The sequence below is a fragment of the Sapajus apella genome, unplaced genomic scaffold, assembly GCF_009761245.1.
Source record: "Sapajus apella isolate SASKATOON/1434 unplaced genomic scaffold, GSC_monkey_1.0 scaffold77, whole genome shotgun sequence".
In the NCBI taxonomy this organism is placed as follows: domain Eukaryota; kingdom Metazoa; phylum Chordata; class Mammalia; order Primates; family Cebidae; genus Sapajus; species Sapajus apella.
In genome coordinates, this window is record NW_022437017.1 from 10152519 (window position 1) to 10167703 (window position 15185).

Genomic DNA, 15185 nt, shown 5'->3' on the forward strand with positions numbered 1-15185 from the left:
CCGCACCCTCCATGGCTCTGGGCCTCAGGTGGGCAGCACGGACACCCCGTCCCAGGGGTACTTTGGGGTCTCTGGCTGGGGCCAGGTTCCTGAATGTCCCTAGTGATCAGTGACTGGGTGCTTGGGTCTGACAGGATGGGCAGAGGCAAGCAAGGTGAGGAGGACACAGCTCACTGGCGCCAGGAAGAGACAGCGCCCCCTCCACATGCCTGATGGTTTTTTTCTTTTTATTTTGCTTTAGCCATGCATGAGCATGATTTTTTTTTTGAGATGGAGTCGTGCTCTGTTGCCCAGGCTGGAGTGCTATGGCTTGATCTCAGCTCACTGCAACCTCCGCCTCCTGGCTCAAGTGATTCTCCTGCCTCAGCCTCTCAAGTAGCTGGGATTACAGACAGGCACCACCATGCCCGGCTAATTTTTGCATTTTTAGTATAGACGGGGATTCACCATGTTGGTCAGGCTGGTCTCCAACTCCTGACCTTAGGTGATCTGCCTACTTGGCTTCCTGAAGTGCTGGGATTACAAGCATGAGCCACCGCGCCTGTTTATTTATTTATTTATTTGAGACAGGGTCTTGCTCTGTCACCCAGGCTGGAGTGTAGTTGTGCAGTAACAGGTCACTACAGCCTTGACCTCTTGGGGCTCAGGTCCTCCCGCCTCAGCCTCTTGAATAGCTGGGGCTGCTAGGCGTGCACCACCACACCCAGCTCATTTTTTTTTTTTTTTTTTTGGTATGCCGCAGCAGCGTGAAAACGGATAATTTTTATATTTTTAGTAGAAATGGTGTTTTGCCATATTGTCCAGGTGGGTCTTGACTCCTGGGCTCAAGCGATCCTCTGCCTTGGCCTCCGAGTGCTGGGATTACAGGCATGAGGCGTCACGCCCGTCATCCCGGCCTTTGGGGAGGCCGAGGCCGAGGCCGAGGCAGGTGGATCACAAGGTGAGGACTTGGAGACCAGCCTGGCCAACATGGTGAAACCTCATCTCTACTAAAAATACAAAATGTTGGCCCGGTGTGGTGACCCACGCCTGTAGTCCCAGCTACTCGGGAGGCTGAGGCAGGAGAATCACTTGAACCTGGGAGGCGGAGGTTGCGGTGAACTGAGATGGCGCCGCTGCACTCCAGCCTGGGCGACAGAGCAAGACTCTGTTTCAAAAAAAAAAAAAAAACCCGAAGAAATGGGACCACACACTGTGTCTGGCGCCCCTTAATGACTGTGACGTTCTCGGGGTTCATCCATGCTGTGGCCGGAGTCAGAGCCTCTCTCCTTTTCACGGCTGAGTCGTGTTCCAGTGTGTGGAGGCCGTGGTGTCACTGGCCTCGCCCTGTCTCCCAGGACTCCCCCTGTTTTGAGGACTTCTCCAACATCTCCATCTTCTCCTCGTCCGTGGACTCCCTGTCGGACATCGCGGACACGCACGAGTTCCTGTCGGCCGACAGCCTCACCCAGGTGTCCACCATCTGGGACGAGAACCCTGCCTCCTCCGCCCATGATAAGGTCAGTGCCCCCGGGACCCACAGGGTCCGGCAGTCTCAGCCTCTCCCACTCTGCATGCCAATGGCTGTGCCATCACTGTCAGCGCTGTCTGAGGGTGTGGAGGAGGTGGTGAGGCAAGGGTCCTCTCGTGCCCTGAGGAGGCAGTGTCCAGGACACCTGTGCCTGCCACACCCGGGTGCTCCTGGCAAGGAGTGGGGGACCAGGATGCTGCCCAGTGCCCTGCATTGCGTAGCACAGTCCCACACGAGAGGGAGCAGGGAGGGCCCCTGGAGAGGCAGTGCCCAGCGGGCCCAGGCAGAAAAATAGCACCTGTGGTGGCTGCCAGCCCCATGGGGCCTGGGTCAGCAGTGGCCATGGCCCCGGCTAGGTGGGAGCTGAGAGGGCGAGGTTGGCAGAATATTGTCCCGGGGCTGGGGGGAGGTGGACGTCATCCTTGGGGGCTGAGGGGCTGGGCTTTGCCTCGGAGAAGCTCCTCCTGAAGAACCTGGGTGGGCCAGGCCTGGAGGAGGGTCGTAGGGCAGCAGGGCCCGTGCTCAGCACCGCACTGGTGGAGGTGTGAGGTGTGAGGGAGGCATGCCGGGAGCCAGGCCTGGGGAGCCCCTTCACCCATCCAGGGCTGTTCAGGAGAGAAGCTTCTAGACTTTGGGAGTGGACATTGGACATGTGTCTGGGCTGAATGCCTTCCAGTGAGGGTCCACACCTCCCCATGCTCCCTGCACGCTGGTGGGCTCACACCCACGGGCCGCTCCCCCAGACCCTCAAGAAGGGTACAACCTGGGCAGCAGAACTCACAGGCCTGGGGACATGGGCAGGAAGCCTCAGAGCACCCCGCAGCCACAGTGGGCAGCTCAGGCATGACTCCTCCGGCACAGGGGCCCAGCGGGCATTTCACCCAGCCTGAGGCCCGTGCCCTCCCGGCTGGCTTACAGCTCTAAGCAGGGCGTGAGGAAAGAGGCCAGGGCCCAGCTGGCCTGCCGCAGACGGCGCAAGGGCATCTGAAACCAGTGCCCCCACCAGCCCCACCGGGAATGGTGACTCAGCCTTCCAGGAATCTGCGTGGCGTTTGTTTGTGTTTTGTTAATTAAAAAAAAAAAAGGAGAAGGCAACTGAGTATAGGTTTCTAACCTTCCTGTGCCATGCTTCCACTGTCTTCAAAACCTTCAGTAGTGTTTCTAATCTTCCTGCGCCGTGATCTCACTTTCTTTTAAAACCTTCAGGCTGGGCGTGGTGGCTCACACCTGTAATCCCAGCACCTTGGGAGGCAGGAGGATCACCTGAGGTCGGGAGTTCAAGACCAGCCTGACCAACATGGTGAAACCCCATCTCTACTGAAAATACAAAATTAGCTGGGCACGGTGGCACACACCTGTGATCCCAGCGACTCTGGAGGCTGAGGTAGGAGAATGACTTGCACCCGGGAGGCGGAGGCTGCTGTGAGCCGAGATCACACCATTGCACTCCAGCCTGGGCAACAAAAGTGAAACTCTGCTTCAAAAAAAAAAACAAAACAAAACAAAACAAAAACCTTCAGTAGTGTTTCTAACCTTCCAGTACCACGTTTCCATTTTCTTTTAAAACCTTCAGTAGTGTTCCCAGTGCTAGAAAACGCAGGAGCTGTAAAGTGAGCCCTGTGGCTCCCGCTCACTGCTGAGAACCTGGCCCAGGCTCAGGCAGGCTTGGGATGGAAACATCACCCGTCTCAGGACATTGGGCTTTGCGTGAGAGACCAGGTCTAGAAGGGATTCTCCCCTTTGTTTTTTTTTTTTTTGTTGTTGTTGTTGTTGTTGTTGTTTTTTTGAGACGGAGTTTCACTCTTGTTACCCAGGCTGGAGTGCAATGGTACGATCTCGGCCACAACCTCCACCTCCTGGGTTCAGGCAATTCTCCTGCCTCAGCCTCCTGAGTCGCTGGGATTACAGGCACGAGCCACCATGCCCAGCTAATTTTTTGAATTTTTAGTAGAGACGGGGTTTCACTTTGTTGATCAGGATGGTCTCGATCTCTTGACCTCGTGATCCACCCGCCTCGGCCTCCCAAGTGCTGGGATTACAGGCGTGAGCCACCGCGCCCTTTTTTTTTTTTTTTTTTTGGAAACAGAGTCTCGCTCTGTCGCCCAGGCTGGAGTGTGTGGTGGGACCGTGGCTCACTGCAGCCTCCACCTCCCGGGTTCAAGCAGTTCTCCTGCCTCAGCCTCCCGAGTAGCTGGGACTACAGGCGCCCACCACCATGCCCAGCTAATTTTTGTATTTTTAGTAGAAACGGGGTTTCACCGTATTGTTCAGGCTGGTCTCAAACTCCTGACCTCAGGTGATCCGCCTGCCTTGGCCTCCCAGAGTGCTGGGATTACAGGTGTGAGCCACTGCGCCTAGCTTTTTTTTTGGGGGGACGGAATCTCACTCTGTTGCCCAGGCTAGAGTACAGTGGCACAGTCTTTCCAGACTCCAACTTCTGCCTCCCGAGATCAAGCAGTTCTCTGCCTCAGCCTTCTGAGTAGCTGGAATTACAGGCGCCTGCCACCACACCTAGCTAATTGTTGTATTTTTAGTAGAGACAGGCTTTCACCATGTTGGCCAGGCTGGTCTTGAACTCCTGACGTCGTGATCCACCTGCCTCAGCCTCCCAAAGTGCTGAGATTACAGGTGTGAACTACTGTGCCCTGGGTTTTTTTTTTTTTTTTTTGAGACGGAATCTCACAATGTTAGCTCATTTCAGCCTCGACCTTCTGGGCTTAAGCAGTCCTCCTGCCTCAGCCTCCCAAGTAGCTGGGACCACAGGCACACAACACCACGCCCGGCTAATTTTTGTATTTTTTTGTGGAGATAGGGTTTTGCCATGTTGCCCAGGCTGGCCTGGAACCCTGGCCTCAAGCAGTCTCACCCGTCTTCCCTCTGCCTCCCACCGTGCTGGGATTACAGGCCTGAGCCACTGCGCCTGGCCAAGATTCTCCCTTTTCCAATTCTTCCTGCTCACATTTAAAAAAATTTTTTTTTCAGGCTCACATTTTTTATGGCTCATGTTACCGTTAGGATTTTTGCTTTTCTAAGAGTGGGTATTTTCCAGAATCACAGAGACCTTAGTTTAGACCCTGCCATCCCCTAGTCATGCATTCCGGGGTCCACCTTGCCTCAGTGTTGGGGTCTGGACAGTGGGCACGACAGGCCACACCACCCCTGACCTGCCCATTCACAGGCTTTACATGCCCAGTCAGTTCGGAAGCCTCAGGGTAGGCCCCAGACTCATCACGGAGCCCGGCACACCTGGCTGCTTATACCTGGGCTTGGCTCCCCAAGGCCAGTGCTCCCCACCTAGGTGCAGTGGCGTGAGGCTCTGGGCAGTCCTTCTCCCCAGAGCGAGGCCCCGGTGGGAAGTGTCCTCTGGTTGCTGTGTGGCGGGCATCCTGGCTCCATCCTTCACAGAAGAGCCGCTGCGCTCGAGAGGCCTCAGGGACCGCACGCACGGGGGCCCTTGGGGAGTGTGGGGCTACCCTGGGCTATGCACCCTGTGTGCTGGGAGCCAGCAGATGAGGGACAAGACCCAGGGACACCCGCTCTGTCTGCCCCTGTCTCCTCTTCCCCCTCCAGAGCCCTGAGTGCCTCGTGCTCTGCATGGGTCTGGCACACAGTGGGTCAGTCCCGTCAGACCCCCATCCACAGCCTTCCTGCCAGCTCCCTTGGGACCAAGCTCTGTTGTCCATCAGACCTGGCAGGGCACCCTCCTCCAGGCCACTCCGGGCACCCCAGGCATCAGTGGGAAGGCCGCCAGGTGCTGGCCATGAGGAGCGAGAGCCTCAGGCCCCAGGGAGGTGCCCACTGGGGAGGCTTGGGAAGCATCAGGGTCACCCTGAGAACAGCAGGAGTGCAGGGCCCAGGGCCTGGGGAGTGAGGATGGGGAGTGGACAGGGGGCAGTGGGGAGCCTCCCTCTGGTGACTGGGCCTGGAAGACCCATCAACTGTGGCCTGCCCCAACCAACCCGGGCTGATGTCCTGCTCCCCCTCCAGCTGTTCCCGCTCAGCAGGCCGTTTCCAGCCTTCGAGGACTTTCTGCCCTCCCACAGCACCCCACTTCTTGTCAGCTACCAGGTGAGCTGGGCCCAGCTGGGCTCCCTCCCCTCCCCTCCCACAGGACCTAAGGAGAGAACTCAGCACAGGCACCTCCATTGTGAGGGGTCCTAGGCCAGCCTAGAAGCTGGGAGTGCCCATTTTACGGCTGACGAGACTGAGGCCCCGGGGGCACACCTCACTGCAGGGGCAGACAGAGCCATCTCCCACCCCTCGGCCACTCAGCTGCCCGTGGTCAGCCTGGCCCCTGCCCCTGGGGGAGGCCAGTATCCATGGCCGGTCAGGCCTACAGGCTGCGCTGAGCTCTGGCCACACACGTAGGAGCAGACTGGGCATAGCCAGCCAGAGGAGGAGGACGAGGCTGAGGAGGAGGAGGCAGAAGAGCTGGGGCACACGGAGACCTATGCTGACTACGTGCCGTCCAAGTGTGAGTGGCCCAGCCGCACCCTCCCCTGAGACGGGTCCAGACCCTTCCGTGGGACCCAGACCGCGCAGGGGACCACTGCCCACACAGCCCACAGGGGGAATCTGAAACTTCAGGAAAGGGCAGAGAGCCCTGGGGACAGGCTCTACAATCCGGGCTTGTTAAGGGTTTCCAGAGTGCGGAGATGAAAGGAACGTCAGAGGCACTGGGAGGATTTTTATGCATTTGTCCTTTCCTCGAGCGGAGCTGCTGGCTGTGCCCTCAACCAACCCAGCAGGCCGTGGCCACGCCCCAGGCCCGCCCATCCAGCTCTGGCCACGCCCCAGGCCCGCCCATCCAGCTCTGGCCACGCCCCAGGCCCGCCCATCCAGCTCTGGTCACGCCCCAGACCCGCCCAGCTGGCCATGACCGGCCCTGACCCCGCCCCTTAGCCACACCCTTTACCTCGCCCTGGTCCCTGCCCCTCCAGCCAAGATCGGGAAGCAGCACCCAGACCGCGTGGTGGAGACCAGCACACTGTCCAGCGTTCCACCCCCAGACATCACCTACACCCTGGCCCTGCCCTCCGACAGTGGGGCCCTGTCTGCCCTGCAGCTAGAGGCCATCACCTACGCTTGCCAGGTGACCACGTGTCCCCAGCCCAGCCCATCTCCACGAGGCCCCTTGGGAGGGGCTTGGCCAGCACCTGCAGGCTCTAACATCTGCCCTCCGGCCACAGCAACACGAGGTCCTGCTCCCTAGCAGGCAGCGCGCGGGCTTCCTCATCGGCGATGGGGCTGGCGTGGGCAAGGGCCGGACGGTGGCCGGAATCATCCTAGAGAATCACCTGCGGGGCCGGAAGAAGGCACTGTGGTGAGGCCCTGACCAGGGTGGGAGGGGTGGGCAGGGGTGAAGAGGAGGGGTCAGTGCCCCTGATGCCCCCACCCTGCAGGTTCAGCGTCTCCAATGACCTCAAGTATGACGCAGAGCGTGACCTGCGGGACATCGAGGCCCCAGGCATCGCAGTGCACGCGCTGAGCAAGGTGAGGAATGTGCTCAGTACAGCAGGGGTCAGGGTGGGGACTGTGCCCTGCAAAGTGGGGACTGCTCAGCTGGGCAGGCTGGCAGCCGGGGCACGCTCTGCCCAGCTCCCCCTCAGATAGGGAGACCAGGTCTGGAGCCCAGTGAGCTGGGCCCCCATCCCACCCCACCCCGTGCATCCCCAGATCAAGTATGGCGACACTACTACCTCAGAGGGTGTTCTCTTCGCCACCTACTCCGCCCTGATTGGGGAGAGCCAGGCCGGTGGCCAGCACCGCACACGCCTCCGGCAGATCCTGGACTGGTGTGGGGAGGCCTTCGAGGGCGTCGTATCCTGCTGGGGCCAGTCAGGGGAAGGGAGGGCAGGATAGGGGGTTGGGGGATGGGGGTGGGAGGGGAAGATGGGAGGGGTGGGATGAGAGGATGGAGGAGTGGGAAGGGACAGGTGGGGGTTGGGAGGGGAGGGCAGGAGGGGGTGGGAGGGGAAGATGGGATGGGGTGGGAGGGGAGAGGTGGAGCTGGGGAAGGGCTAGAGGCCACTGGAGTTTACCACCCCGGATCTGGCCACCCGCCCCCAACTTTGCTTAGGGTTTAGGACTCCCGGTGGAAGACTGTTAGGTCTGGGAGGCCGGCCCTGTGGGCCCCACGCAAGTGACCGTCGTCATTCTCCACACGGGTCTGGCTTGGTTTCTTGACTCTATTGAGTAGATGTGGTCGTGGTGTTTGCCACGATGCCTTGGGCAGAGGGTGACACCGTGCTGCTCCCCAAGGCAGGGAGGTGCCAACCTGCTGAGAGTGTGGGACACAGTTCTCCCCCCAGCATCCCAGAGCTCCTGTCGGCAGGCCACAGCTGGGAGGGGCTCCCCCACAGGAGACCCAGGACAGTTGGCACCAAAGGCATGGCAGGGCACCTGTTGGCCAGGCCCAGCCCTGGGGCTCAGCCCTGCAGGGAGAGCAGCTTGGGTGCTGGGGGCACAGGCCCCCGGGGTCTCCCACTGTGGTCGGCAAGCCGCGGATCAGAGGTTGCTGTTATTATTATGTTTTGCCTTTTGCCTTATTCTGTCTTAGAACTTTTAAACAAAGCTGGGCATGGTGGCACACACCTGTGATTCCAGCTACCCGGGAGGTTGAGGCAGGATCACTTACGCCCTGAAGGTCGAGGCTGTGGTGAGCTGACTGCACCACTGCAGTCCAGCCAGAGCCGGACCCTGTCTCAAAAACGAAATAAAAGCAAAAATTTAACCTAAATACCCAAAAACTTAAACAAAAACCCCACAACAACTTAGATAACCATGTCATCTGTCCTCTGGAGGCACTGAAAGGTGCAGGAAAGCCTGAGAGAAGGCCCCTACCCGAGGTGCTGCAGGCTGGCTCCCCGAGGTGCTCCAGGCCCCTCCCCGAGGTGCTGCAGGCCCTTCCCCGAGGTGCTCCAGGCAGGCTCCCCGAGGTGCTCCAGGCCCTTCCCAGAGGTGCTCCAGGCCGGCTCCCCGAGGTGCTCCAGGCCGGCTCCCCGAGGTGCTCCAGGCCGGCTCCCCGAGGTGCTCCAGGCCAGCTCCCCGAGGTGCTCCAGGCCGGCTCCCCGAGGTGCTCCAGGCCCTTCCCCGAGGTGCTCCAGGCCCCTCCCCGAGGTGCTCCAGGCTGGCTCCCTGAGGTGCTCCAGGCTGGCTCCCCGAGGTGCTCCAGGCCCTTCCCCGAGGTGCTCCAGGCCCTTCCCCGAGGTGCTCCAGGCTGGCTCCCTGTGCCTCCTGCCCTGAGCTGGCTCCTTCTCCCCATCATGTCGCTCTTGGAGCTCAAGTCATGTTCTTCCAGCCAACAGCTCCCATAAGGTGACGCCCTTGGTCTCCCCTCGCACAGAGGACCAGCAGGTGGGGAGTCCCCAGGGGCGTGTCTTAGGAGCGCTGCACTGGTGCCTCTGGAGACGGCGCCTGCCTGCGCCCTGTCCTGTCTGCCAACAGCTGCACCTGGGGCATCTCCCACTGGTGCTCTCGGGGACGGAGCCCAGACGGCCAGGCCTGCCGGACAGGGTGGGGCCTGGCCACCCCGGGAGCGACTGAGCAGTGTTTTTGCCCGAGAGGCTGTCCAGCGTACGGCCCCCGCCCGCAGTCTGCTGCATTGCTCCGTGCCTCGGCCTCTCGTCCCTTTCCCCGTCTTACGGGTGTGCGTGGTCTCCAGCCCCGCTGTGTTATCGGCGGCCCAGGGTAACCTGCCTGTTGCTGTGGCTCAGTCTCCGGGGGCCACTTTCCGGAGTGGGGTGATGGCCCCAAGGCAGGCAGAATGCAGATAAGGAAGGGATGTTGGCCTGCAACGTCCGCTCCTTGCACAGGACAGGACTGTGGCTTTGCTGTTCAGTTATCGCCGAGACAGAACGTTTAGACTGGCCAGAAACAGAGTGGGAGGCTGCTGGCGTCTTCAGCACCCAGCTGGCAGCTCTGTGTAGCAATCCACAGAATAGCGGTAACCCTGAGATCACCCCTCGCTGAGCTGCGGCATGGCGGCAGGGCTGGCTGTTTAATTTGTACTGTCCCCGGTTTCCCTCCTCAGCCTTGACGTCTCACTGCTTTCTGCAACTTGCTTTCTTTCGTCTTAAAATATTAAGAATGTGGCCGATCGTGGTGGCTCATGCTTGTAGTCCCAGCACTTTGGGAGGCCAAGGTGGGCAGATCCTGAGGTCAGGAGCTTGAGACCAGCCTGGTCAACACAGTGAAACCCTCTCTTTACTAAAAATAGAAAAATGAGCTGGGTGTGGTGGCGTGCACCTGTAGTCCCAGCTACTCTGGAGGCTGAGGCAGAAGAATTGCTTGAACCTGAGAAGCAGAGGTTGCCAGACTCTGTCCCCAAAAAAAAAAAAAAAAAATTGAGAACATTTTCAGTTTATTTCCTCTAGTTTTTTGTTTGTTTGAGACGGGGTGTCACTGTCCTCCAGGCTGGAGTCCGTGGTCCAGCCACAGCTCCCTGTACTTCCACCTTCTGAGCTCGGTGACTTCTCCTGCCTCAGCCTCTGAGCAGCTGGGACGACAGCTCACCACGCCCATCTAATTATTTGTATTTATTTTGTAGAGACAGGGTTTTGCCATGTTACCCACACTGCGCTCATGGGCCCAAGCAGTCCTCCCTCCACGGCCTCCCAAAGTGCCGGGATTACAGATACGAACCACTGCGCCCGACCTTCTAATAGTTTTATATAGATACAGTTTTTTTCTAAGCAGGCAACAGTTTATTTCATAAAATAAGTGTTCCCCAAAACCACGTTTTAGCATGGGCCACCACAGATTCTGTTGTAGAATAAGAATTAAAACAGAGGCCGAGCGTGTTGGCTCACGTCTGTAATCCCAGTACTTTGGGAGGCTGAGAGGGGCAGATCACAAGGTCAGGAGATCAAGACCATCTTGGCCAATATGGTAAAACCCTGTCTGTACTAAAAATAAAAAAATTAGCCAGGCGCAATGGCTCACAGCTATAATCCCAGCACTTTGGGAGGCCAAGGCAGGCAATCAACTGAGGTCGGGAGTTTGAGACCAGCCTGACCAACACGGTGAAACCCTGTCTCTCATTAAAAATACAAAAGTTAACCAGGTGTGGTGGCGGACGCCTGTAATCCCAGCTACTCGGGAGGCTGAGACAAGAGAATTGCTTGAACCCGAGAGGCGGAGGTTGCAGTGAGCCGAGATCGCCCCATTGCACTCTAGCCTGGGTGACAGAGCGAGACTTCATAAAAAATACACACACACACACACAGAGAGAGAGAGAGAAGCCCGGCGTGCTGGCACGTTCCTGTAATCCCAGCTACTTAGGAGGCTGAGGCAGAAGAATCGCTTAATCCAGAGAGACGGAGGTGGCAGTGAGCTGAGATGGCACCACTGCGCTCCAGCCTCACAACAGAGCCAGACTCCATCTCAAAAAAAGAAAAAGAGCCGGGCGCATTGGCTCATGCCTGTAATCCCAGCACTTTGGGAGGCTGAGCTGGGCAGATTACCTGAGGTCAGGAGTTCAAGACCAGCCTGACCAACATGGTGACATCCCATCTGTCCTAAAAATAGAAAAATTAGCTGGCCACGGTGTTGCACGCCTGTAGTCCCAGCTACTCGGGAGGCTGAAGCATGAGAATCACTTGAACCCGAGAGGCAGAGATTGCAGTGAGCTGAGATCGCACCGCTGCACTATAGCCTGGGTGACAGAGCAAGACCCTCTCCAAAAAAAGAGAGGTTCCAGGCACTCTTCTCCGGTGGCATCATCCTGTGCTGTCATTGCAGGCAGCCCACCCTTCCCCTCGAGGCCTGATCCTTGGTGCACGGTGTTTAGTCTTGTAGGAGCCATCTCAGGCCACGCTGATCTAGTGGCCATGTGGGGGCCACCCGCCCGCCCGACCCCTGTGGTCGCCAGCTGCCGCTCTGAACGGGGCGTCACTTGTGGAGTCCTCAGCTGCACGAGCGTTAGCCCCCCACCAGGAAGGTGGGGTCTCGGGTGGTCAGGACCTGGGCTCCTGGGGTGGCCCCATCCTTCAGAAAGTCCTTAACCCATGCGTGCCCCAGATTGTGTTTGACGAGTGTCACAAAGCCAAGAACGCCGGTTCCACCAAGATGGGCAAGGCCGTGCTGGACCTGCAGAACAAGCTGCCCCTGGCCCGAGTGGTCTACGCCAGTGCCACAGGTGGGGCGGCGCGGATCCCACGTGACCTGGCAGCGTCCACCTGGCCGTCCCCGGGAAGGGTATCCGGTGCACCTCTACACCTGTCCCAAGGCCACTCTAGCGCTCCCCAGGCCTATGGTTCCAACCCTGAAGGGCCTCTCCCCGGCACTCCCAACTTAGTAGACTCCTGACCAGGGCCGCCCCCAGGGCCCTCCTGGGCCGGGGGTGGGGGCTGACTCATGGCAGCTTCCCCCCCACAGGTGCCTCTGAGCCTCGGAACATGATCTACATGAGCCGCCTCGGGATCTGGGGCGAGGGCACGCCCTTCCGGAACTTTGAGGAGTTCCTGCAGGCTGTGGAGAAGAGGTGAGCCCCCTTCCCGCCCACGTGGAGGGGGTGGCGGGGGTTGGCAGCAGGCCTCAAGCCCATCAGCCCCAAGCCTGGCACTGCTGTGTGTGCGTCTCCGGCACCAGTGGTGCTAAACGCGGCCCCCTGGTTTCTCTGCCTTTGATCTCCCGGCACACCCAGGGAAGCCAGCCCCTCCTGCCCTGTCCCCGCCAGGCCTGGCCGCCAGCCGTCTCCTCTGTGGCCGCCAGGGCTCTGGACCTACTGACCCTACCCTCTCTGCGCCTGGCTCTGCCTCGCGCTCCGGGGTGGCTCCGTCCCCGTGGGCTCTGGCCGTCTCACAGGTCCCGTGTCCGTCGGCAGGGGCGTTGGCGCCATGGAGATTGTGGCCATGGACATGAAGGTCAGCGGCATGTACATCGCACGCCAGCTCAGCTTCTCCGGCGTCACCTTCCGCATCGAGGAGATCCCGCTGACCCCAGCCTTCGAGCGTGTCTACAACCGTGCTGCCCTGCTGGTGAGCCTGGGCGCCCAACCTGGGGGCCCCTGTGCGTTTCCCTGGTGAAATTGAGCCCTGTGGCCTTAAGGATGCCACAGACTTGGTCAGGTGACGGCCCGGCCTGTCCTGTCACAGGGATTTTTGTTTGTTTCTTGAGACAGAGTCTTGCTCTGTTTCCCAGGCAGTGGCATGATCTCATCTCACTGCAGCCTCTGCTTCCTGGGTTCAAGCCATTCTCCTGCCTCAGCCTCTCACATAGCTGGGACGACAGTGCCAGCCACCACGCCCGGCTAATTTTTTATATTTTTTTTAGTAGAGAACAGTGATTCACCATGTTGGCCAGGATGGCCTCCAGCTCCTGACCTCAAGTGATCTGCCCGCCTCAGCTTCCCAAAGTGCTGGGATTACAGGCGTGAGCCACCGCGCCCTGGTCTTTTTTTTTTTTTTTTCTTTTTCTTTGTGAGATGGAGTTTCACTGTTGTTACCCAGGCTGGAGTGCAATGGCGCGATCTCGGCTCACCGCAACCTCCGCCTCCCGGGTTCAGGCAATTCTCCTGCCTCAGCCTCCTGAGTCGCTGGGACTACAGGCACGCGCCACCATGCCCAGCTAATTTTTGTATTTTTAGTAGAGACGAGGTTTCACCATGTTGACCAGGATGGTCTCGATCTCTTGACCTCGTGATCCACCCACCTCGGCCTCCCAAAGTGCTGGGATTACAGGCGTGAGCCACCACGCCCGAGGCCATGCCTCTTACAGGTCTCACCCCCAGCGCCCTGTCCTGCCCTAAATTCCACCAGGCGAGGGATGCTTTGGCCAGAGCTGGCGGCAGGTGGGCTGGGGCCCCGGGCAGGGAGCCGGGAGCCACAGCTCAGGGGCACCTCGTCACGTATCATTGCAGTGGGCCGAGGCCCTGAACGTGTTCCAGCAGGCCGCCGACTGGATCGGCCTGGAGTCGCGCAAATCCCTCTGGGGCCAGTTCTGGTCGGCGCACCAGCGCTTCTTCAAGTACCTGTGCATCGCTGCCAAGGTGCGGCGGCTGGTGGAGCTGGCCTGCGAGGAGCTGGCCCGAGACAAGGTGAGCAGCTGCGGCCTTCAAGGACAGACGGCGGCCGGCCCTGCAGCGGTGGCGGGGCTGCTGTGCTTCTGGGTCCTTCCTGGCCCCTCGCCAGACGTTGGCGGGGTCTGCACCCTGGTGGGCAAGAGACGCCCGATGTCCATCTTGCATCTAAGCCACCCAGGGTGTTGGAACACTGGTGTGCAGGCGGTGACCACGCAGTGGGCGGCTCACCGTCCCGAGACCGGAAGCCGGCAGACCCCACCCGGCACTGTGTCTTGCGGGTGGGCCAGGGCCCCTCCTGGGGAGGCACCGGAGCAGAGTGAGGGCTGTGGCTGCCAACTCGGGCCTGGCACTGGCAGGTTCCAGCTCCATGGAGGCCCCCTGGCAGGGCTGGTGGCTCACAGTCCTCTGGTGTCCCCCACAGTGCGTGGTCATCGGGCTGCAGTCCACGGGCGAGGCGCGTACGCGGGAGGTGCTGGGGGAGAACGACGGGCACCTCAACTGCTTCGTCTCTGCCGCTGAGTACGTGTTGCGGTGGGGACAGGACCTTCCTGCACTCCTGGCCGTCCCTCTCTGCAGCCACCTGCGGCCTGACCCTGCCCCTTGGCCCAGCAGCAGGAGGTGCTGGGTGGGCTTTGCTGGGACTGGAGCCTCGGCCGCAGAGGCCTTCAGCTCTGCTCCAGGTCTAAGGCAGAGGTGTCGAGGTGGACTCCAGGCGTGGTGGGTCTGAAGGGTTTGGCAGGTGGTCCCCGGGGCCTCAGAAGGAGGCTTTCTGCATCCGTGCCGTTTTAACTGGGATGCTGTAGATTTTAGGAGCTGGCCCTCCCAGCTCCCTGAAGCCCCAGCCTCTCCCCTGGTGGTTGAGAATGCCCTGGGAGGGTCACCGCAGCCCCCCAAGCTCTCCACATTGCCGGGGGGTCAGAGCTCCCCAATGCCTGGTAACCCTTTGCAGGGAACCCCCAGGTAGCTCCTCCCCCTCTCCCTCCCCTTGCCCCCATCCTGGGAGCCATAATCGATCTGGCCACATTACTCAGGGTGGGGGAAGCTTGGTGGGCCAAGGAGGCCAAAGGAGAGCTCACAGGCAGCCCCCTGCCCTCCCCAGCTCACTCCCTGCAGGAGACCCTCTGCCGAGGCCCAGCCCTGTCCTGAGCCAGGCTGTGTCCGGCAACCCCACCTGGCCCCGCTTCTCATGTGAGAATAAACTCCACGTCTCACTTCCAGAGGCGTGTTCCTGTCACTAATTCAGAAGCACTTTCCGTCCACCAAGAGAAAGCGGGACAGAGGAGCAGGAAGCAAGCGGAAACGTAAGCCCCGTCCCCCACGGCCCCACCCACCCCTGCTTCCCCCACTCCCCCATCCACCCGATGCATGCAGGGCCCACCCGTGCCAGGGAGGCTCAGGGCCCCACTGCCAGTGGCGGGTCTTGCATGGACCCTGCCATGGCGCATTCAGGGAAGAGGAGGCAATGGGCAGCCTGCGGGACACAGATGCACAGACGCAGGGTGCTGAGCGAGACCCGGGGGGGGACACAGACGCAGGGTGCTGAGCGAGACCCGAGGGGGACACAGACGCACAGACGCAGGGTGCTGAGCGAGACCCGGGGGGGACACACATGCAGGGTGCTGAGCCAGACCCTGGGGGGACGCACATGCAGGG

The 15185-nt window shown here is 60.2% G+C and overlaps 1 protein-coding gene across 3 annotated transcripts in view; it reads left to right on the forward strand.

The window, feature by feature from the left end:
* Positions 1-15185, forward strand: part of SBNO2 (strawberry notch homolog 2) — a 62747-nt gene that overhangs the window by 40073 nt on the left and 7489 nt on the right. For all 3 annotated transcript variants that reach the window (XM_032252439.1, XM_032252441.1, XM_032252440.1), the window contains 13 exons: positions 1338-1499; positions 5498-5578; positions 5879-5984; positions 6451-6602; positions 6700-6833; positions 6913-7003; positions 7187-7330; positions 11531-11648; positions 11888-11993; positions 12336-12489; positions 13371-13547; positions 13954-14051; positions 14751-14833. In XM_032252439.1, the coding sequence (XP_032108330.1) occupies positions 1338-1499; positions 5498-5578; positions 5879-5984; positions 6451-6602; positions 6700-6833; positions 6913-7003; positions 7187-7330; positions 11531-11648; positions 11888-11993; positions 12336-12489; positions 13371-13547; positions 13954-14051; positions 14751-14833 (1606 nt within the window). The remainder of the gene's footprint in view (positions 1-1337; positions 1500-5497; positions 5579-5878; positions 5985-6450; positions 6603-6699; positions 6834-6912; positions 7004-7186; positions 7331-11530; positions 11649-11887; positions 11994-12335; positions 12490-13370; positions 13548-13953; positions 14052-14750; positions 14834-15185) is intronic.